At 38.1% G+C, this 25,079-nt stretch overlaps 1 protein-coding gene across 1 annotated transcript in view; it reads left to right on the top strand.

Moving 5' to 3' along the window:
• Window positions 1-25,079, top strand: part of PRSS12 (serine protease 12) — a 78,094-nt gene that overhangs the window by 7,505 nt on the left and 45,510 nt on the right. The window contains exons 2-4 of the mRNA XM_025465998.3: window positions 7,600-7,738; window positions 10,421-10,599; window positions 15,493-15,643. Of these exons, the coding sequence (XP_025321783.1) occupies window positions 7,600-7,738; window positions 10,421-10,599; window positions 15,493-15,643 (469 nt within the window). The remainder of the gene's footprint in view (window positions 1-7,599; window positions 7,739-10,420; window positions 10,600-15,492; window positions 15,644-25,079) is intronic.

Here is a 25,079-nt window from a genome sequence, read left to right as displayed (position 1 = left end):
CTAAAAGGAAAGTCTCTCACTGTTTTAATATTTTCTTTTTTTTTTTGTATATTTTTTATTGGAGTTTGATTTGCCAACATATAGTATACCACCCAATCGCTTCAAGTGCCCCACTCAGTCCCCCGCCCACCTCCCCTTCCACTACCCCTTGTTTGTTCCCAGAGTTAGGAGTCTCTCATTTCTGTCACCCTCACTGATATTTCCCACTCATTTTCTCTCCTTTCCCCTTTAATCCCTTTCATTATTTTTTATATTCCCTGAATGAATGAGACCATATAATGTTTGTCCTTCTTTGACTGACTTACTTCATTCAGCATAATACCCTCTAGTTCCACTTTAAAAAAAATTAAGTATGTATGGGGCTCCTGGGTGGCTCATCGATTGAGCATCTGCCTTCTTCAGCAGTATTAGGTACTTTCACATCCTCCTCGCCATGTTTTGATATTTTCTCATTTTGAATTAGATCAGTTGAAATTTTTTTTCTTAGCACTGAAGGTATCTACATGAATAATAAATGAACAACTAATATGAATTATAGATGTGAACTAATGGAGGCAGATATAGTTCAGTTGGATCTCAGTCCAAGGGAATGTTTCATATGTTAAGAGCTGATTTGATTTCATTTTGACATGGCACAATTTGAATAAAATCCATTTCACAATGGTAAAGCTAGTTTTGGTTATGGGAAAATATAATCATAGACAAAAATACTGTACCTCAGTACTATCAAATAGATTATAGGAAGAAAAACATTAAGATTAAACTAGTTTCCTGTACTGTACTCGAAAAATTCAACTAACCTCCCAATTTAGTTATTTTCAGGGATGTGAGTTTTTTGTGTATTTCATAATTCAGATAGGACATGATCATTCAGTGTATTTTCCCAGTGTTGCCTTTGGTATAAGACATAGGATTATGTTTAATTCCTTTGTGAAATATGTGTACTAAGTTGTCCAACATGTAATAGGCTTTTTTCTTCAGAATAGTTTATAAATTGAAATTTCTCTATCACTTTTAGCTTTAAGTATACTTTTTGTCAGAGGTCTGAACAATAGCTTGATATCACCAGCATGCTTTCTTTCTAGTTCCACCAGAACAATATAATGATAACTAGAATTAATTATTTTCTGCTTCTGTGAAGATTAGTAATAGATGAGAAAGGATTTGTGTGATCATAGTACTTTTACTCATTTATCAAATTGTGATTTTAAATGTTTTAAAAATATTTATTATTAATTCTATTTAGAGAACACTACTTCTTCCTTTTTGCTGCTTATTCTTTCTCTTCAAACTGCTATTCCGAAAGTACATGTCTGTTAACAAAATAGACATATCTATTTATTTGGTTTATTTTGGAATGAGCTGGATTTGCAGAGCAAAGACAGCTGACTAGCCTGATTCCTTTCCTAGTATTTCCTTTAGGTCTCCTTGAAGTGTGGAGTATGAAAAGCATGGTTTCACTACCTGTGCAAGGACAGGTAATACTGTCATGGCTTTATCAGTTTGCTCTAACCAGTACCGCAACCGAGCAGCTTCAACAACAGAAACGTATTGGTTCACAATTCTGGAGTCCAAGATCAGGGTGTCAGTAGGGCAGTAGGGCAGCCCTTCCTCTGACATCAGGGTGTCAGTAGGGCAGTAGGGCAGCCCTTCCTCTGACATCAGGGTGTCAGTAGGGCAGTAGGGCAGCCCTTCCTCTGAAGTCAATGAGGGAAGGATCCATTCCAGGGCTGTCTTCGCTTTTGATAGTTTGGTGGCTTCTGGGATGGAACCCCAATCTTCAGCTTGTGTTCTCTCTCTGTGTTGGTCTGTGAGTCCACATTTCTCCTTTTTATAAGAACATAGTCATACTGGAATAGAGCCCCCCCTAATGACCTCATGTTAACTTGGTCATCTGCAAAGACCTTACTTCCAAATGAGGTCATATCTATAGGTAGTGGGGATTAGCACTTCAACATGAGTGGGGGAATAGAATTCATCACATCACAGTAGCCTTAAAAACCAACACACCAATGAGATTTATGAAAGGAATTTTAATCTAGTCAGTTCTCTAGAAGATCTCCTTGTCTCCACTGAGACTGATACAATGGTTAAAGAGTATCCTTTGTAAATATCTTTCCATTTTTGGAATTCCTGTTTATTTTTTCTTTATTTTTTTTAATTTTAAGGAAACTGTCCACCCATGTGGGGTTCAAACTCAGGACCCTGAGATCAAGAGTCACATGCTGTGTTGACGGAGCCAACCACTCACCGGGAAATTCCTGGTTTTTAACCAAGTTGCTCATAAAGCAAATTGAGTAACATGCATCTTCTATGTTCTCTTTCTTTTATAAAGACTAGAGGTATAACTACAGAGACGAAAACTAGTAATAAACTAAAATGACTATAAATTCATCAGTTTTGGCAGGAAATTAAGATACTAGAATTCTTTTTTTTTTTTTAAGATTTTATTTATTTATTCACAAGAGACACAGAGAGAGAGGCAGAGACATAGGCAGAGGGAGAAGCAAGCTCCCTGCGGGGACCCCAATGCAAACTCCATCCTCGACCCGGTATCACACCCAAAGGCAGATGCTAAACCACTGAGCCAACCAGGCATCCCGAGATAGTAGAATTCTGAGCATTGTTGCACTCTGATACATTTTGCCTTTAGATAATTGTAATACCAACAGAGAGTCGCCTTTTTTGGTGGTGATAGGTGGGATGACAATCTTTTCATGAACTCTGGGGATTCCTCTACATGGCATGGTATTGATGGGGGAACACAGCTGAGGACAAGGCGCGAGCCTGGGGCAGCACATTGACAAGCCCTTGAAACAGGCCGAGGGACATTCCTCTATGGACTCAACTGCCTCAATGTTAATGCTTTGCTAAGGGCAAAAAGCAATCTTAGCCCAACCCCGAGGATCCTATAAATCTACTTTAACATATAAAAATTCCTTTAGAAATTTCCCTTTATCTCTAAACCCCCAAGATACATGTTCGCAGTCATCCCCCAAGCATATGGCCCACCGACATACATTTGAAAGGTCTCATAACTAGGGTTTTGTTAGACAGTAAGTAATAAGTGGCCTTTTCCCAACAATAGCTAGCCCCTCAAAGTCCTGGAAACCTTGCTTCCAAAATTCCTTAGAGAGTATGCTATCCTCAAACCACTCCCAACTCCCTGGTATATAATCAGCCACCCTTTAGAGGCCTGGAGCATCAGCTTTTCTGCCCATGGGTCCTATCTCCCTGCTTTAATAAAACCACCATTTTGCACCAAAGACGTCTCAAGAATTTTTTTCCTGGTTTTCAGCTCCAGACCTCACCCCACCAAACCTCACCTATATTCCAAAACTTTATCAGTATCACACATAGCTTTACAGTTCCAAACTTTTTTTTTTTTAAAGAATTGTTATTTTTTTTAAAGATTTTATTTATTTATTCATGAGAGACAGAGAGAGAGAGAGAGAGAGGCAGGCAGAGACACAGGGAGAAGCAGGCTCCATGCAGGGAGCCTGACATGGGACTGGATCCCCCGTCTCCAGGATCACGCCCTGGGCCGTAGGCAGGCGCTCAACCACTGAGCCATCCAGGGATCCCCAGTTCCAAACTTTCTTTCAGGAAGTTTTGTTTTATGATTTTGTAATGCCTCTTATTGTTGACCTGTAACCTCTGTTTGAGACTTCAAATTGTAAATTATTATTATTAACACATTTAAAAAAATAGGAATATTTAGAATAGAACAGTTTGCATCAAATTGGCACTTGAGAGACTTTAAAACAGTGCATGAGCCCATGAGTTCCAGAGACATTAGCTGAGCCTTGGGAGGAACATTGAAAAGTGCTTGGCGAGAGTAGGAAAATGTGAGGGAACAAAGAGGGATCAATTTTTGATGATAAAAGAGCTTTATTGGGATCCCGGGGTGGTTCAGTGGTTTAGCGCCTGCCTTTGGCCCAGGGCGCGATCCTGGAGTCCGGGGATCGAGTCCCACATCCGGCTCCCAGCATGGAGCCTGCTTCTCCCTCCTCCTGTGCCTCTGCCTCTCACTCTCTCTCTCTATGTCTATCATAAATAAATAAATAAATCTTTAAAAAAGAAGAGTTTTATTAGGATAGCAATATAAATAAGTTTATTAGGCTTTGTCCTTTGTGCTTCATTGTTTTGTCTTGTTTTTTGTTTTTTAACTGAGCTAAGGATATTTTCTTTCCTTCACTTTGTAATTGTGTACCTGAAAATTTGTGCAAATGTATAGTCCTATAAATTTATACAGCCTATGGGACTCCTCCACTGGAGGGTCAGCCTCAAATGTAGATCATTGGAAAGATAATTTTCTCCTGTTTGTGGTGCATAAAACCTCTTCAGACTGTCTTAAAATTCTGCCTGGCTATTTATTCCCATAAAATGTTGGTAGGTTAGTTGCAGTATTTCAGATAAAATGGTGAAAGCCACATGACATAATGCATTAAGTGCATTATGTGAAGAACATAAATGCACAGACATGAAAAAGACCTAAAATGCAAAGACCTCACAGGGTCTTTGTTTGGGTTCAGAGATGCAAAGGTAGCAAGGACAGGAATCTAGGAGGTGTTGGAGACAGAAGATCAGTAGGAAAGACTGAAGTCTAGGGAATAGTTGGTCATGGCAATTGCTTTGGTCCCGATCTTCCTCATCCATAAACTGAGGGAAATGAGTTACAGTTTTTGAGATTTTGACCATCTCAACCATTCTGAGAAAATAAATGAAGCAAGAACAAAGTGAAACCAAAACAAAACTGCTACTGATCTTAAATGTATGTAATGTAAATTGTATGCTCCAACTGTTATTATTTTGAAGTATGTTATTATGCTGATTTTTTTAAAGTGCTCTTTCAAATAACTATTTGAAGAATTATGCATTTCATAGAATTATATACCATTAAGAACTACTCATTCTGGGTCCAAAGTAGATAATTTCTCAAAATATTTTAGGAATTTTTGTGACCAGAAGGAAAGGCTAAACGAGGTGGGGGTGGGAACTGGGAAGCCCTACTAGGAAAGTGTGTGAGTTGGGGAAGTCCGGGTTGGGAATGGATTCTGACAGAGAATTCATTAGTCATTGACATGCAAATTGACTTTCCAGCATTGCAAATATTTGGATTCATTTGTCAAAGGAAAATTGGATGAGCTCTCCACCTTTCTTGCCATATAGCAGAGACAGCTAAATGAATCCAGGCATTCACAGCAAGTTTGACGAATCTGAGAAATGGTGGTGGAACTGATAGTTCACCTGGAAACTATTTCCAGCTCTGTTGTTGCCATTATAATGATGCGAGGCTAATAATTATGCTTTATGCAGAGTTTTCTGTGTCTTATCAGTAAATGCCTTAGTCATTTAGGTGTTATGCATGCCGTATTTCTTCTTGTTAGCTTTTGGTGATTTAGGCAGTGTTTTACATTTTATTATGATATTTTAATGTGCATTGAGTAGTGCTCCAGTTGGTTTTCATTACTAGAATTTTCTTCCAACCCTTTGACATGAGTAATTTGGAGGAAGGGGATTAATAAAGAGGTAATAGATTAACTTAAATATCATTTCAAGTAATGTTTGTTTGGGGCGAGCAAATGCATTTTTGGGTTGAAATAAAATGCTGGCATTTGCAGTATACATGATCTTGTGTAGGTCTCTGTAAAGAGATTTTGTGATTAAAAAATCATTAAAGTTCAGTTAAACTCTTCAGACCTATTTCTTTAAAACTGTTTTGTGGGCAGCCTGGGTGGCTCAGCAGTTTATTTAATTAATTAATTAATTAATTAATTTATCTTTTGGCTCAGCGGTTTAGTGCGACCTTCAGCCCAGGGCCTGATTCTGGAGACCCAGGATCGAGTCCTGAGTCGGGCTCCCTGCATGGAGCCTGCTTCCCCCTCTGCCTGTGTCTCTGCCTCTCTCTCTCTCTCTCTCTCTGTGTCTCTCATGAATAAATAAATAAAATCTTAAAGAAAAACAAAACTGTTTTGCAGTTCATTGAGCTTAACAGGGCTTCCTCTTGCTTTAGTCTGAATTAAAGAGGTTTGGAATGTATGTATGATTTTGAGATTTATCTGCCAGGTGAATGATCCATGCCCATGCTCTCTCCAGAATAATCAGGATTTGGCAGTATAATGTTTTGCCTCCATTTATCATTCTTTTGTTTGAATTAAATGACACTTTGTATTCATCATGAGACATACAACATGTGTTTCTTATATAGTTACATTTTTAAATGACAATGACTTGGAAAATAATAGTGGTAGATGCCGAGGCCAGTGTAAATGAAATGAATGGGTAATTTGTGAATCTAATATTTTGGAAAATTATTTTAAAGCCAGAAATGAAATAATTTTGGAATATGAAAAATTTGACAGAATTTTCTGGTAGAACCGAATTTCTTTATTTCTTTGCCTATGAAACAAAGACCATATCATAAGTGACTTTTATTTTATTTTATTTTTTTATTTTTATTTTTTCATAAGTGACTTTTAATAGAATTTTGTGAAATTCTTCAGCTGTCTGAGTTTAATTCTGTGTCTGTTTATGTGTCCCACTTGTGGCCTCCCAGTAGCCACTATGCAAACCAGTGCTAATGAGAAGGGAAAGGCAGGACCTTCATCCATCTGCACTTAAGGGATGTTATTTTCCCTGGGGTTGTTGCATTTAATTTTGACTCTTTTCAAGACTCAAATAATGACTCAAATCATGGACCCTGGAGCAACTAAATGAGGATGGTATGAAAGGGGAGGTGAATTTTCAGGGGTACTCAGTTAAACCAAACGGTTCCACTTAGTGAGATTGACGTTAAGCAATGTTTTTTTTAACAACAATGCCTTTTTGAAATTAAGACATAATCTTTAGAATTCTCATGACCCCTGCTTGAGGTTAAAAGGGGAAAAGGCATTTTGCTCTTTAGTGATGAATACAACAGATGGAAGGAATAAATAACACAGTCCATAGCAGCTAATTTATAAGTGGAGCACTGAATTTTGTTTCTGTGCTTCTTATCTCTGACCTCATGTGAAGTGGAAGGTGATATGTACATGATAAGAATTTGGTATATGATGTCATCTAATATTTGGGATGTAATATCAGACATTAGTCATACTCTTCCACTTTTCCCCTTTTAAAATATAATTGGACTTTGCTTAACTAAAAAAGAAAGCATAAATAGTATTGACATCACGATGTTAACTACTAAAAAAATAAAAATAAAATAATCAAATCAAGAATCTGCTAAATCCTCATTTTTTAATTTTTTAATATACATTTTTAAAGATTTTATTTATTTATTTGTGAGAGACGGAGAGAGAGAGAGAGAGGTAGAGACACAGGCAGAGGGAGAAGCAGGCTCCATGCAGGGAGCCCGACGTGAGACTCGATCCTTGGTCTCCGGGATCATGCCCTGGGCCCACGGCGGGCGCTAAACCGCTGAGTCACCGGGCCTGCCCTAAATCCTCATTTAAAGAAGGAAGCATGTGCAATGAACACGGAGGCCAAATTGTTCTGGCTGATCTCTCACCACTTATGTGGAAACATCATGTTAACTTAGACTGGTTCAAATGATTATTTGCTGTTAAAGGGTTTTGGGATTCTTTCCCACTTCAGGGTCAGTACGACTTCGAGGCGGCAAACACGAGTTTGAAGGCACGGTGGAAATATATGCAAATGGAGCTTGGGGCACAATCTGTGGCAGCCACTGGGACGATTTGGACGCATCAGTCATTTGTCACCAGCTGCAGCTAGGGTGAGTTTGCCCATCCTTGAGCAAAGGATCGCAGTCGGGCTGCGATCTGAGAATGACGCCGGCTCCCATCACTACTATGGAGGGATGATGCACGCCTTCCTTCCTTCCCTCTCACTTCCCTCATTCTCACTTCTCACCAGAGTTATAAAGAAAAAGCCCCAAGGGGGAGGAATGCTGACCAGCCTAAGCAAATGCTGCGTGGTCAAACGTTAAAAGCATCCTTTGGTCTTCGTCTTTAATTTTTTTTTTTTTTTTAATTTATGATAGTCACAGAGAGAGAGAGGCACAGAGACACAGGCAGAGGGAGAAGCAGGCTCCATGCACCGGGAGCCCGACGTGGGACCCGATCCCGGGTCTCCAGGATCGCACCCTGGGCCAAAGGCAGGCGCCAAACCGCTGAGCCACCCAGGGATCCCTGGTCTTCGTCTTTAAAAATCATCGTTTAGGTCTAGGAAGCTGGGAATGTGATTCCGAGGGTGGTCACTTCTCAGTAGTGCACCTAGCCCCGGGCTGCTGTCATTGTCATTTGCATTTCCCCATCTACTTTTAGCGATCCAACAACTTCCATTTTTTCGTGCAGAAGGGAGGTGACATTCCCCTGTGCTCTCATGGCGAGGTGGGAAAGGCCTGGTGTCCGGGCCGGGGTCCTGTCCGAGGAGGTCCTGCTAGAGGTGGCCGCCTCCACTGCCGCAGCTCTTAGTGCTCTCTGTGAAATGTCAGTGCTCTCTACCTTCCTCCAGCCCGGGAACCTGTACACCAGGCGTGAGGGGGTTTCACTGGGAGCAGAAGGCTCCACTTTGGAGTAAAAGGCTTTGCTTTTGTGGTGGCTCTTATTATTCTGTTTTTGTGTCTCATTTATTTTTTTCTAAGTACACTTGCCAGATGTTTTTCTTGGCCTTTCTCACTAGGGATCTTTAGAAAGCATGGAAACTATCTTGTTACGAGCAGGCAAGTCCAAAAGACTGAAAACAGTTTTGCAGTTTACAAATATTTTGAATTAATAACCAATCAGTGGTGATATCTAATACAATGGTAGAAACAAAAAGGTTGGTTAACTGCAGTCAGATAGCTAAGAACTCTAATTTGCTTGCTTCCTCCTGTCTTCTGGTTAGGAAGGTGGGCAGTGGGTATTTGGTAAAGACAGACCTTGAAGGCTTAAGTTTTGGTTAGACTTGAAACTTTTAGAGCTGCAGATAGGCTTAATGTACTTAATTAATTAACTCATTTTTAAAAATGAGTGTTAGCATAAGTCAAGATGAAAGAAGGAGTAAGGCTTATAAAGCCTATGAAGTGTTATGGTGTTTGGGAATGTTAATTATTGATTTGATCAATGAATATTTTGTCTGGCAATTAGTCATTGACAGGTGGACAGGGCACAAAGAGTTGACTTGATGCTTTCTCTTTTGAGGGCCTCAATATGTGACAGATTTGTAGATTGATGTCAGTGTTTTCCTTAAAGTACACATTTATATGTGCTTTTAAAACTCCTGAAAATCAGGGAAGAATATGATTTCCTATGGGACTCTGACATTAAAAAAAACAAAACACTATAGGGGACATGTGAACCTCAGTGTGGTAACTAGTCTTTAGGTTGATGAAAGAATATAAAGTATCATTCTGCAAATGGAAACATCAGGTAAACTGATCTGATTACTTATATCATCTCTTAGTTACTTTTTTTGTGTTTTGTGTTTTGTTTTTGTTTTTAGTAATCTCTAAACCAATGTCAGACTCCCAACCCAGAGATCAAGAGTCCCACGCTCTCTAACTGAGCCAGCCAGGCACCACTTAGTAGTCCATTTTTATTTATTTTTATTTTTTAGTAGTCCATTTAAAAAAAGTATTATATAATTAGGGCAGCTCAGAATTATTGCTGTTAAGACACATTCATATTTTATATATATTCCAAATGTTTACTCTTTGGTTGGTGGAAGCTATTGCATGGAGACAATTCTAGACATTACCATGTTAATCAGATAAGCCTTTAATCTTTTTAAAATCTAATATCGATTTGTACAAATCAGAGGTTACTTAAAAATATGTAGATTAGAGGTGTTAAAAGCAGAGCTCATCTATGTCATTGTTTTATTAATTGGTTTCAAAGTCTTGCTAGCAAACCCTTTATATAAGGTTTTAAAAATTGTGAATGGATTGCCTCTCTTGATATTATCTTACTTCTATGTAGTAATAATCATTTTGAAAATGATAGCCTAAAATGCTGGAGTAGGAAAATCTTCAAGCATCCAGGCCACCCCTCCTTTTATACATCAGAAGGCAGAGCTTACAGAAACTTGTAGCTAAGAGTAATTTGCAGCTGAGTCCAGACTGGAATCCATTTTTCACTGAGCCACAGAACACATTTCTTCCATGAAACCACCAGGCTTCTTTTTAAAATCTGTAGTATTTGCCCATCTATATATTTTTTTTTCTAAAAGCAGCTATCAGTAGGAAAGGTACATGCATACCATTAGTTATTTAAGATTGACTAAAAAAATTGCCATGGGTAATCAACGCAAGTTCTGATCTGATGTTTTGATTTCCTTGAAACTTATGTAATCCATTATGTTTTTCTTTTCCTCCCACATCTATCTTTACTGATTTCTTCCATATTAGAAAATCTAAATATTTTGACCAAAAACTCACCAAATTCAATGAACCTAACTTTGATCATTGTGTTTCCAGAGGAAAAGGAGTAGCAAAACAAACCCCGTTTTCTGGACTGGGCCTTATTCCCATTTATTGGAGCAATGTCCGTTGCCGAGGAGATGAAGAAAATATACTGCTTTGTGAAAAAGACATCTGGCAGGGTGGGGTGTGTCCTCAGAAGATGGCAGCTGCTGTCACGTGTAGCTTTTCCCAGGGTAAAAAGAGTCTCTTTTTTTACTTTCATTGTGTTTTCAACAAGACTCCAGATGATAAAATTGTCTTTGTTAAATCATTTCCTCAAAGAATTTAAATACATACGTAAATCTGAATCATCATATTATGTAGTCAAATAGTCTTCAGTAGGAGTGCATCTAACATTCTGAATTCTCTTCAACTTTCTTTTTTTTTTTTTTCTCTTCAACTTTCTTTTTTTTTTCTTTTTTTTTTCTCTTCAACTTTCAAGTGGAATCTCACTCGTAACATGTTTTCTATTTTATCTAATTTGCATACAGAAATATTGTATATTGTACATGAAGCATTTATTTTGCTAATGGAAGGTCATGATAGAATCAAGATAGAAAAGCATCTTGGAACCAAATAGAAAACACCGCAACTACAACAAAATATTTTCACTTGATAGGATAGAATATAATCATGGTAGCAGTGTTCTTCTTTGAATTGTCAATAGTACGTTCCATAATATGGATAACTCCTTGATAAAGCTCCTTCCAAGCACCATGTATTAGCTATGAGATGATGAACAGTATGATTTCAGTACACAAATAAGCGTATGTTCATATAAACATGTGAGGAGAAGGGAGCAGCTGCTTTTCATGATGACGGATGGGTTTTCTGGGAACCATGGTGTATTTTAACGGGTGACCACAACCTGAGACTAGCACACTGTCATATCAGCCCTTTTTACATTCTCCTTGGAGATGCAGCATGATTGGATTTCCCAGGTCTTAAAAAGCTAACAGCTAGCCCAAGGCATTGGTTTCTGTTGGAGTGCAAGTATCAGGGGAGGATTGGAAACTCTCTCACCACAAAACACACAAAGACTCAATTTAGAGTAATTCCTGTGAATTGGCTGGAAGAACTAATCGGAAGATAGGGTACAGGTATGTGCTCTGAGAACCACAGTTCCTTTTTGTGTGGGCCAAGTGCATGTTAAATCTTGATGTTTCGTAAATTTTTCCTTTTCTTCCTTTGATTCTCCACTTTCGGGTAGTGTGCTCCTTTGGGCAGTATATGTTTATGTGTCGCTGCTTCATGGATGATGTGAATTGGGCTCAATAATGCATTGCTTTTTGTAGATTATTGCTTGTACTTTATGTTCTATCTGATTGATATATAATGTTTAACATTTTTCAAGTACTGAAGTAAATAAAATCTTGGAAACAATAATTATTTTTCTTTCAGGGTATATATCTACTTAAAAAAAATTCCTTCTATTCTCTATCATCTATCCACCTATTTATACTCTGCTTGCAAAGACAAGTTTAAGGTCATTTATAAGTATATATAAAAATATGGTTGAGATAAGTTAGAAGTGAGAATGAAAAAAGATCAAGTGACAATGTGAAAAGAGATAGATCAAACACTACATCTACTTCAAGGCCCAGTGATAGCTCTTTAATACGTTTATTTTTTGACTTGGAAATTACATTCAGTGTCTTGTCATCTCTTACTTGTTGCATTTCCAACACTTACAAAGTAGGAGATTGTGTAGCAGTATTCGATATAGGAAGTAGTAATTTTTTAAAAAATTTATTTATTTATTCATGAGAGACACAGAGAGAGGCAGAGAGAGAGGTAATGACAGGAGAAGCAGACTCCATGCAAGGAGCCTGATGTGGGACTCGATCCCCAGACTCCAGGATTATGCCGTCAGCCGAAGGCCGACACTCAACCACTGAGCCACTGAGATGTCCCAAGAAGTAGTAATTTAAATGAACATGCCGGGGATCCCTGGGTGGCGCAGCGGTTTAGCGCCTGCCTTTGGCCCAGGGCGCGATCCTGGAGACCCGGGATCGAATCCCACGTCGGGCTCCCGGTGCGTGGAGCCTGCTTCTGTCTCTGCCTGTGTCTCTGCCTCTCTCTCTCTTTCTCTCTTTGTGACTATCATAAATAAATAAAAATTAAAAAAATTAATCTTTAAAAAAAAATAAGTAAATGAACATGTCTGGGAGTTTTAATCATCCATAAGTTAAACAGGAGTCAACTACCTCACTGAATTCTCTTTCAGATAATTTTTTGCATGCTTGTTGGGAGGATGTGGGATGTTGATGAAATTTTATCTTTGAGCTTTTCTGTATATTCACAGTTACTTATGTAGCCAGAAAAAGCCCATATGTTTGTTTGTCTTTAATTTATTTATTCATGAGAGACACAGAGAGAGAGGCAGAGACATAGGCAGAGGGAGAAGCAGGCTCCCTGAGGGGAACCCGATGTGGCACTCGATCCCAGGACCCCGGGATCACGACCTGAGCCAAAGGCAGATGCTCAACCACTGAGCCATCCAGGTGCCCCAAGCCCACATGTTTTAGAATAAAGCATGACATGAAAAAATATAAGGTAATATGCCATATAGTGTTCTGGGTTGTAGGTGATTTAAAATTTCCTCTTTAAAATTTTTGTTTTTCTGTTTTCCCCAAGCTTACCACAGTGGCCGAGGGAAGAGAGGCACTGGAGAATATAATAACTTAAGAAACGTATACATTTTCCCATCATTTTTTTCTATATTTTCCAAGCTTTGTAAGGGAAAAATAAAAATAAAAACATGCAAATTTAAATTTCTTAGCACCATTCAGCCATCAGTTAATTGTAAGAAGCTAATATACAATACTGAGAACACTTGTGTTTATTAAAACTATATCCCTTTATAAATTGTAAGTATTAGTTGATTTATGTAAATAGGCTAAATTGTGAAGATCAGAATATGAGTATATGTAAATATTCACTAATCTGAATCTGCTGCAAAATTTGAGTATGCTATTTGAATATAAATATTCATATTCCAATACCATTTACCAATAGCTGCTTACACTGTGGGGAATTAAAAGCATATTTCACGTCGATGAATGATTAGCATTCGGTAAAAGCCGCAATTAAATTTCTGAATAGAGGCGCAGCGTGTTCTGAACTTCTTACCATATTGCATCCTTTATTCCAGAAAAATTACACTGTCTCACTATTTCCCAAACACATTCAACTTTGTACTTCTGTCCTTTTGCTCATACTGTTCATTTAGCCTGAACAGCACTTACCCTCTCTCTGACTTCTGGAATCCTATCCATCCACCTTGGCCCTCTTCACAACTGTCTTCTTCAGAAGAGATTCCCAGACTACCCCCAGTAGTAAGCAAGCTCCCTTGTTTCTGAACCCCTGTAGAGTCTCCATGATCTCTTCTCTTCCCTCATCTTGTTCTTAGGTGATAAAACTCTTGAGGTCTGCCCAGTGCTCCTTTGAATGCCCCTGCGGGGGCCTAGTATCTGTTAAACAGAATCAAGTGAATGAATATTGCTAATTGTTTTTTCTTCTTTGGGACAGTCTTTCTAGCTTTTTAGCTATAGTTGTCAGTCCAGTCAGTCAACAAATATCTATTATGTGCCTTCTCTATGCCGGCTACTTGAGATACGCAAGTGAAAGAATTTGGTACTGTCTCTGTCCTGAGTTCTAGCTGTTAGGACACAGACAATGGATGCAAAAACCAAGAAATCAATGACAATTTTAAATAAAGTAGATATTCAGAAAGCAATGTAGTAGAAAGTACCATCGGGTGCTGCATTAGCTAGGGTAGCTGGGGCAGGCCTCCTAAACAAAGGACAGTTGAGTGTTGAGAACTGAATGATGAGAGGATGCAACAAGGGGAAAGGCTGCAGGAACATTTTTCAAGCAGAAGGAACAGGAAGCGTACAAACCCTGAGATGGGAATCAGCCTTGAGTGTTTTGGGGACAGAAAGAAGAGGGCACAGTGGGAGTGGTCAGTGTTGTTACTTTATGTACTTCCTAAAATCCCCACCCTACATCCCCAGTGACTTCCAACTATGTGACGTTTGCTGCCACTGTAGCTTCAAGTTGTGTCATCTGACTGAAAGTATTCTGAATACTTTCCAGAATAGTCCATAATATCCACACCCAGGCTTCCCAGAATTCTTTAGGACCAGTACTGCCAGCCTTAACACTAGCTGAATGTGACCAGTGGAGGGAAAACACTACATGTTGTGGTAAGCTACAGAGCTTTCACAACCAAAATGGTTCTTGACATCCATTGTAGGTGCAGCCTGGTGAAGGAGGCCAGGGGTAGAGAAAGATGTTCAGGGGGCTGACAAGGTCTGGATCAGGGCATTGTGTACCCTAGTAAGGAATTTGCAGTGGGAAGCATTTGGTCATTTGTAGAAAATGTATACAACCGTTTCATATCCAAATGAATTCTCAATCTTGTTTTTTGTAGATATTGACCATGTTGGTCACTACCTCATTATAATGAGTTAGATGTTGACTTGAACTTGATTTCTACAAATATAAAAATATTTCTGTCCTGAAAACAAGTATGTTACAGGGATATTAATGCCATTCTTAAGAATTACATGTTGGTAATGCTCAAGTTCCTGTAAATAAAAAAATCGGTGTCACCGCTACAGTACCATAAAAATCAAATGTGTTTTCAGTAAACTACAATTTTGATGTCTTTTCTGGTTTTCTGAGGTAGTTGGAGGAAAAGTGAACTTAGACTACTTCCTCTTAAGAGCTAGTTTTATGAATGTAATTGACTTTGGAGTATTTAATTTTTATTAAAAATGTTTTTTATTACCAAGTAAACTCTACCCCCAGTGTGGGAACCTAACTACTCACAACCCTGAGATCAAGAGTTGCCTGCTCTCCTGGCTGAGCCAGCTGGTTGTCCCCAGTTTGGAGTATTTTAATTGGTCAGGGATACCATAATATGTATTAGATGTGTGAGGGTATGTCCAAATCCCTGAAATGGCTTAATAAATATGATTTAATTTTACTGAGAATGGCATATCAATTTAATATATGTATATAATCTTACCAGTCAATGTACATGTCTAGGTATAATTTGATTCTAATTTCACACGGCACAGGCCCAGTGTTCCCAGCCGTCCGCCTTGTGGGTGGGAGCAGCGCATGGGAAGGCCGAGTAGAGCTCTACCACGCTGGTCAGTGGGGGACCGTCTGTGATGACCAGTGGGATGAAGCAGATGCTGAAGTGATCTGCAGGCAGCTGGGCCTGAGGTTTGTTTTTATTCTTATTTTGTTTAATTTTTGGAACCTATTATTTCCACACCCAGAGACAGGTGCCTGTGTGTTTAAATTGCACATTTCCTCAAACAAATGGAAAAAGCCACCTTGTGATCTTTGTACTAGGCTGTAGGCTCTCCGAAGAGAATTTATATGTCCTTAGTAAAGGTCTAGCCTGTTTGTGTCTGAAGTTGACTAATTTTATATCCCTGAGAATCTCAGCCTACTACTTTTCATTGGTCCCCTTCACGTTATTCCCAGGTAATGAATGAATGACCAGAAACTGTCAGTCACAGTGTTAGATGACTTACTGAAGTTGTCTGCTGAAACTCGTTGTTAGGTTTTCACTGAAGTTCAGATCCTCTCCCCAAATATTATCTCAACTTTTGACTTTGGTTTATTTGTTAGGTATGTGCTTAGAACAGAGGATTTTTATTAATGTGCAAAGGAAATAATTCCCATGTAGGATGTGGAAATGAAACATTATGCAATAAAAGAGCAGTATGAAAATTAACATTCTGTGTTGCCTGAGTTGTGATTATTCTGGAATAATATGTTGTAATTTTGGATTTTTAATCCCTTTCTTTAGTGATTCTAAATAGTGGTATAACAAGCCCAAAAGTTTCTCTAAAATTATATTAGGGGATAGGGGCGCCTGGGTGGCTCAGTTGGTCAAGTGTCTGACTCTTGGTTTTGGCCCAGGTCATGATCTCAGGGTCATGAGATGGAGCCCCACGTCAGGCTCCATGCCTAGCTAAAGATTCTCTCTCATCCTCTCTGCCCTTCCCCTCCTCTAAAACAACAACAAATTTCAGGATTGTTGAAGTCAAATAATTGCCATATGATTTTGATAAAGCTATGTATTCTTTGTCCTTCCTTTATGGAAATTATTCCCACACCAACCTTGGCAGTTCACTTGTAAAAGTCCTAGTGTTGCCCACTTTCTTATCCTTTGACCACAAAATAAATTTGTGGAATAGGGGTGCTCTGATATAATACATTGATTTATTAAGTTATTTTCTGCAAAGCTATTTGACCTACATATATAACAGCAATGCCCAATAAACACTGAAATTGATTCTATATCTGATCCTGTTCCAAAACATTCTTAAACCTATTTGGCTAATCTGTATAAAGTTTGTTTTTTTCCATAGTAAAAGACCAAATAAATAGCATCATCTGACTAGTTCAATCCCCAGGCTTAGTTCCTACTTCGAATAGACACAGAATAGTTATACAATTCTGTTGTCAAGGGAATTGTTTGTTAGATTATAAAAGATTGGTCCTTTCATTGCGAATATCATTTGTGACACAACCTACGAATGAAAAAACTCATTTTTAGTGATCAATATCCTAGATTTCTCTCTGGAGAACCACCTCCTCCATTTTCAGTAGTGATATTGGATGTTCACTGAATGCTTACTGTATGCCAGGCACTGGTCTAATAGCTTTATAGGTATTGATTAGCTCATTTAATTCTCCCTACAACCCCATATTACCCCCAATTTACAGATGAGGAAACTAAGGCCCAGAAGTTAAATAATTTGCTTATCGTTACATCACCACTAGATGGTAAAGCTTGTCTGGCTACAGAGCTGATTCTGAAACACTTTGCTATCTTACAGTCTCCTGGGGGACATTTTCAGTGAGGTACCTGTGGCACCTCAAATAGAATCTATCTAAAATGTAGCATCATCATCTTTCCCTATAATTAACTTTCATCTCTTGATTTCTCTGTTTCTTTCAGCACTGTATATGTATTTTTTCTTTTCAACAACTAGCTATTTTGCAAACAGTATAACCTGAGAGAAAAAACATTCTACATTGGGAACCATAAATCTCAGATTCTGGTTCTTGGGGTGCCTGGGTGGAACAGTCAGTTAAGTATCTGCCTCTTGATCTCAGATCAGGTCTTGATCTCAGGGTCATGAGTTCAAGTCCTGCGGTGGCTCCATGCTAGGCATGGACTTTTAAAAAGAAAAAAAAAAGAGATTTTGGTTTTCACTTAACAGTACAACTTTAGGACTTTGGGTAATCTCAGAGGGCCTAATTTCCTCTTTTGTTACACAAGGTCCCCTTTATCTTTATGGTAAAATCTCTAAAATACAAAAAAATTAATGAACAGTAAAATAAAAAAGCAAAAAAGTATTTTTAAAAGCAATTTGTACCAGAAGATTTTTATTCTGACCCCTCAATAAAATGGTTTTGTATGTTAATTTTATAGCCTAAAAAAAACAAACCCCTAAGAAGATGTGTTCACAGTTTTAAAATTCCTATGTAAATTATGGCATATCCACATAATAAAATATGATGCTGTAGTTCTGAGTTATGCTCTTAAGAGTTTTGAAAGACTCAGGAAATGTTTTCACTTTAATTGCACAAGAAGAACTCTGATTAAAATGTCTCAATCTGAAACTTCACTGTGTACACACACGCTCGCAAGACAATTTTCTAACATCTGGCTGCCTCCTTTCCTGCTCTTTATCTTTCCCCAAGTCTTGGGTTCATCAAATTTAAGTATCAAAAGTACAGTAATTTCTTTTGTGTTTAGGAAGTTTGCCAGCTACTAAAATCTACAGATACCATTAAAAGATGAAAGTCCACAAAAACAGCCTCTCACAAAGAAATTGTAACCACCACTCCAGGGAGGCATGATGTAGTTTCCCTTTGGGAGTTCAACAAACAAATAAGAGGGAGATGAAGTTTGCTCAAGAAAAAAAAAATCATAAATTGAGGCAAGCAACAATTACGCTGTTATCAACCATGTGCCGTTAAAAATGATCTCATCTGAAAGTGCTGTGCCATTAAGTAAGCAAACAAGTTATACAATAGGAGAAGTTGCAGAATATTACTTTAATGTGACCTTAGGAGATAACTATAAAATCAGGTGAAAGAAAGGCAAACAACATCAGCTCAGAGCATCAGAGTACTTACATTAAAAACAAGTGTCTGGGCAGCCCGGGTGGCTCAGCGGTTTAGCGTCGCCTTCAGCCCAGGGCCTGATCCTGGAGACCGAGGATTGAGTCTCATGTCAGACTCCCTGCATGGAGCCTGCTTCCCCCTCTGCCTGTGTCTCTGCCTCTCTCTCTCTGTGTGTGTCTCTCATGAATGAATAAATAAATAAATCTAAAAAAAAAAAAAAAAAAGAAGTGTCTACCAAGCTGAATTGGTGGTGGTTACATAGGTTCACGGAGGATTTTTGCTGCCTTGTATATTTGGAGATATTTTTCTTTTCAGTTACTTTTCCAAACACGAATCTCCTCATACAAAGGATAGCAATAAGCTAATGCTCAAGAAAGATGTAAACACTTGGGCCTTGCCTGCGTTCCACATTAATATAGTCTTCCTGGTGATTCCATCTCTGTATTCTTTCTATTTAATAGACTATTGCTTGTTAACACGCTCTGTGTTTAAGAACTGTTTATGTAAGTAAAAGAGATCTTTGGCTCTCAGGAAAGAATTCTACCTTATAACATAAATTTTTAGGATCACTTCTATAACTATAAATATAATGAATATTCAGTGTATCTAGATACTGTAAATTTTTTTTAAACATTTTTTAAAAAGATTTTATTTACTCATTCATGAGACACACACACACACACACACACACAGGCAGAGACACAGGCAGAGCTCGGAGAAGCAGGCTCCAGGCAGGGAGCCCGACATGGGACTCGATCCCGAGACTCCAGGATCATGCCTTGGGCTGAAGGCGGCGCTAAACCGCTGAGCCATCCGGGCTGCCTGATACTGTAAATTTTCTATGCATTTATCTAAACAATAAAACCTATCTTTTCCCCATAGAAATATATTAATAATTTAAAAATTTCCTATATCTTAAATTTACAGGAATCCATCCTGCACCTAGTAATGTTAAATATGCTATTACTCTACCCTTAACTAACTAACATGAAAATCAATTAGCATGCTGCTGACCTCATGATTGATAACCCAGTAAATATACATATACACACGCTACAATGTTTTATATAGATAGGAAATTCATAGATCCAGTTAACTAAATAGAAATTCTGGACAGAGAAATAGTGTTGGATGATCTCACCACCAAATACTTGGTTTACTTTGAATGTTAATGACATCTTTCTAACAGTCCCTAATTTGACTGACCTTGAGAGCAAACATATGTACTTATTACGTGTGTTAACTGCTCTAGTACCTCTGTTAGACATATCCCTATGTTAGAAATATGTTGTAGATGAGACAATCTAAGAGATACTTTGTAACTTTCTCCAAAATAGGTTGGTTTGAGTACAGGGCACATGATCATTTTATGCTGTGTTGATTCCAACAGCAACACCTGAAAATTTGAGGAAAACTGATATTGAAATTGATGCCCCCTCAGAACATTTCGAAAATCTAGTCTCAATGATTAATAACAGTTTTCTCCAAAAGAACTGGTTGGCTTATTTCTAATCCACTCAAAGAAAATGATCATACCAGTAAACTTAACACCACTGTTAATTATAAGCCTTAGAGATATAGGATTTGCCATGCCATTCTCTTCCTACACATGAACCATGAAAGAGGGGTTAGGTCCCAGAATCAGGGGGGTGGGTGGCACAAATGCAATTGCACAATGAAGGATCAAGCCAATGCCACCTGAACCCACTGTTCAAGCTTAGCCTCAGCAGTGGGGAACACGTTGAGCTGCTCTGTGGTTCAAGATGAGAGCAAATCATTTGTGATGAATCCTGGCCAAAATACTTGCTTTGATCTAACCCAACGTTTGGATCTAGTCTCCAGTTTCAGGAATTATAAGAGCTGGAGGAATAAACTAAATGACACCAGTAGGAAGATATGAGACAAATCCAGGTGGTAGGACATTCTCCAGAACGGCCGGTTCTGTCTCTTCCACAAGTTAGTGTCATGAATAACAAGAGGCTGTTCTAGATTCTAGACATCAGGTACAGGACATCCGGAGGTACTGCATGATCTGGGACCAAATTCTGCTTAAGACAAACATCTATCGATGACATTGTGGAGGCAACTCTGAGCAATGGCATGTGGCATGTGATGGGGTATTAGAAAATGTTAGGAATGATTAACAATGGGGCGCCTGGGTGACTCAGTCAGTTAAGCATCTGATTTTGGCTCTGTTCATGATCTCAGGGTCTTGAGATGAACCTGTGTGTTGAGCTTTGCACTGGGTGTGAAGCCTGTTTACGATTCTCTCTCTTTCCCTCTGTCCTCCCCCCACCCCTGCACTTTCTCTCTAAGAAAAAAAAAATGATTACCAATTATACTAATTGTGATAATGTTAATTTGGCCATGTAGCACCACGTTCTTATTTTTAAGAGATACATATTGAAGTATTTCGAGGTAAAATGTTAAAATGTCAATGTTTTACTTTAAGTTGCAATGTAAATATAGAGTTTTAAGAAAGAGGGAGATCAGTTGCAAAACACATGAGTAATAAATGGTTGAGTTTCAAAAATTATGCTTCAGTGTCAAGGATTATGCTTAATTGAAAAAAACTGTTACATAAACAGAGAAGCTTTGATCTCAAGAAGCCTCCCCATCCCACCCCCCACCCCCTGCCAAAGTGCTAAATGAAGAAATCTACAAATTTAAAGTAAAATATCAACTTTGAAAAGATCCCCTAATAGAATTTTATTTTATTAATTTATTTATTTAGATTTATTTATTTATTTGAGAGAGAGAGTGGGGGAGAGGGATAGAGGAAGAGAGAGAATCTATGGCACATTCCCTGCTGAGTGCAGAGCCCTACTTGGGGCTCAATCTCACAACCCTGAGATCATGACCTGAGCTGAAAACAAGAGTTGGAAGCTCAACTGACTGAGCCACCCAGGCACCCCAACAATCCATGAGTTTTATGTTGCTTTCCCCAATATTGCAGAACCTCTTTAGAGGTAGAATCATCACTTTCTTTGGTATCCCCGAAAAGCCAGCACAGTGCAATCCAGGGCACCAGGAAATACTAGTAGCTGAAGGAATGTATGTATACGTAAGATTATATTTTTAATTTTAATACACTTGAAAATGAGCCTGAAAACCTAGTTTGTGTTGCATCATAGTTTCCTAGTTAACTTTTTAAAAAAATTTTATTTATTTATTCATGAGAGACACACACACACAGAGGCAGAGACAGGCAGAGGGGGAAGCAGGATCCCTGCAGGGAGCCCGATGTGGGACCCGATTCCGGATCCCGGGATCACACCCTGAGCCAAAGGCAGACGCTCAACCGCTGAGCCACCCAGGCATCCCAGCATTTCTGTTCTTGTTGTTCTGATTTGTTCTGTTTTGTTTCTTTTTTTTCTGATGAGTTTATTTCAATAACACATTTTTGTGATCATTAAAATAATGTTTATAAACAATGGAAAATACGGAAACATCAGGAAGATCATAAAATGCCCAAGTGGTCTTTTAAGAGTGTATTTTAACATAGATGACTTTCCTTGGAGTCATGATTATGGGGCTATTACTTTCCCATCTTGTGTTCTCCCTTAAGGAAGGGACACAGTTCAGAGGCAATTAATCAGGCCTTTTGCTTTTTCCTTGGACCTCTATCAACATGATCTTTAACATATTTGGAATATAATATATTTCAGTTACTCTGCCTAGATAATCCTGAGTCACTCCCAGCTAATCATTATTTTAGGCTTTTTTTTGGGGGGGGGGGCAACGGGGAGATGGTGGGTAATAAAAAGTCTAGTTTTTAACCTTTTAACCTAAATATTGTACCAAAAATGGTACTGATCTTTGGAATCTCTAAAAATATGTTAGCTAAGAATCCATTCTTAATTGTTTTAATTTGACCATTGTAACATTGAGCATCTTATCACATGTTTAGTGGTCATTGATATTTCTGTGAATAGCCTCATCTTCTCCATGCCCCTATTTTTAAAAAAATATTTGTTGTTTTGTCTTTCATTATAATGTTATTATTAATAATTTCTAGGAGTTTTTTTTTCTTTGATTACTATTACATATTACAAATATTTTTTCCTGCCTGTTGGTTTGTCTTTTGACTCTGATTATGGTGTGTTTTGCTATATAGTAGTTTAAATTTATATGTGGTTAAATTAAACTTTTTTTAGTTTTTCTGACTTCTGGGTTTCTTCTCTTGCTCAGGAAATCCTCTTTGTTCCAAGATGATATTATTCTTATATTATGTTCTCTATTTTATTCCAGTAACTTCTTAGCATTCCCTTCTTCCCATTCTCACTCTCCCACCCTTCCTCCCTCCCCTCTTCCTTCCTGCTTCTTCTCTTTTCTTTTCATTTCTTTTCTTTTCTTTCTTTTTTTTCTCCTTCCTTCCTTCCTTCCTTCCTTCCTTCCTTCCTTCCTTCCTTCCTTCCTTCCTTCCTTCCAGTATTTAGGTCTTTAGACCATCTGGAATTTATTTTTTGTTTCTGTTACAAGTTTGGGATAAAATTTTATATTTTTCTATATTCCTTATACGACCTAACCCTGGCTCAGTGAATCGGTACCCATTGAAATTTTCTTCCGTAGATCTCTTTCTGTCCTGGCATTTATCTCAGGGCAAAGATCCAAGAAGGCTGTTAATCTGCCTTTCTCCAAAGCTTTCCTATCTGGCTTCCCCATGACCTGCATCAGTCATGTGTCTCCTCCTCCTCTGTTTTCTGCAACTTTCAGTGTTCTCTAAATCAGCTTCCATATTTGCTTTCATTAATCTCTTTCCTCTAGAGCAAGGGTCAACAAACTTTCTCTGTGAAGGGCCTGATAGAAAATACTTTAGATTTTGCAACTACTCAGCTGTGCCTTTGTGGTGTAAGAGCTGCCACAGACAGTAAGTTGGGAATGAGTGGGGCTTTGTTCTGCTAGAACCGTATTTCTGGATGGCGAAATTTGAATTTCATATGATTTTCCCATGTCAGAAATTATATTCTTGATTTGATTTTTTCCCTGCCGTTTATAAAATGTAAAAGCCACTCTTTGCTCATGGGGCCATATAAAAACAGGTGGTATGCTGAATTTATCTCTTGGGTTGTAGTTTGCTGATCTGTGCCCAGGAGCCACCAGCCAGGGCTTCTTTGCTCCCATCCTGGAGTGGCCCTTTTCACAAAGGTGCAACAGGTCTCAGGAACACAGCTCCAAACACTCCTCTGCTTCTTTGAACCAAACTTAGTAATACACAATACATTTCAGTTATTCAGACTTCCAAATTCTGGGACTAACTCACAATCAGTACATGACTTTAGAATTTTATTTTCAGTGGGTATTACACTGTTCCCTTGTTCAGTTTAGTCTGAATGTTGTATGAAAATATTATCTTTTGGCAGGGGATATTTATTTTACTAGGGGCAACTTAAAACATTCTAATTTATTCACAGCCTTACAGACTACTATTGCAAGATGATTTTGGTATAGAAAATATTGTTCTGGGAGCATAAATGCTGTCTTTAGAAAGAAAATTTGTTTTGGCCACTACGGTTGTTTTGGTAAAATGCCAGTGTGCTCCAAAACTCTTGAAATTGTTAGCCTCTGATTATCTATGTCTCTGCCACAAGAATCTCAAGTTGTATGATGTAAGTCATAGCTTAATGATCTTTTGGGCCATCATCTAGTAATTCTTAATAAGAAAAGAACACAGATTTGTCCAGTGTCTATAGGCTACAAATTATTTCCATAAACATATTCTTTTAAAAACGATTTTAGAATAAATAAGTGAATAAAACATATTTACAACCTTAAAACCAGAAATTGTTGGGATTTCTTTTGATTTTCCTTTCCCACCATTCCCCTTTCCCACCATTCCCCTGACTCTACCTTTGGGTAACAGGGAGAACAAAAACTAGGATGTTTGTTTAAACTGAATACCAAATGGTTTTTAGATAAATTGCTTAGCAGTGAAAATATGTTATTCTTCAAATGCGAGAGGGAAGCTCTTGATATTGCCAGGAGGGAAAGAGAACCAACATTTTTTGAGTTCTTACTTTGCATCAGTTTAATTCTTAAAACCCTGCAAGGGAGCGATATTTGTTCCTATGTTCAAAAGACGCATTTTATGCCTGGAAGGGTTTTGTAACTTCCCTAGGGCAATTTAGCTGGTTAAAGGTAGAGCCTGGATTTGAGCCAGAGGGCCTGTTTCCACATTCTTCTCAAAGATTCTGCGTGGAAAGAATAAGCTTTTTGATGTGATTAGGAATATATGAACACTTATATATGTCCGTTACACTCTTCTGTGGGCACACAGATACGCATTGAAACAACTGAGAACTTCATTAAAAAATCCTATTAATTGAGTAATTTTTCTTCTTTCTTCAAGAGTAGAAATTGCTTTTTGTTCTGTCATGTTTCCCCTAGCAAAACAAATTTACTCACAAAATTATTTAATAATATCATTTGTGTTAGAATATATATTTTTTCTTTCACTTTTGTCTGATTAGCTCTAGATAGTAATCTTTAGTATATGTTGGGGCATACT

The sequence above is a fragment of the Canis lupus genome, chromosome 32 (genome assembly GCF_003254725.2).
Source record: "Canis lupus dingo isolate Sandy chromosome 32, ASM325472v2, whole genome shotgun sequence".
In the NCBI taxonomy this organism is placed as follows: Eukaryota; Metazoa; Chordata; class Mammalia; order Carnivora; family Canidae; genus Canis; species Canis lupus.
Note: the sequence above shows the minus strand (reverse complement) of the source record. Positions and strands in the feature narration are given on the sequence as shown.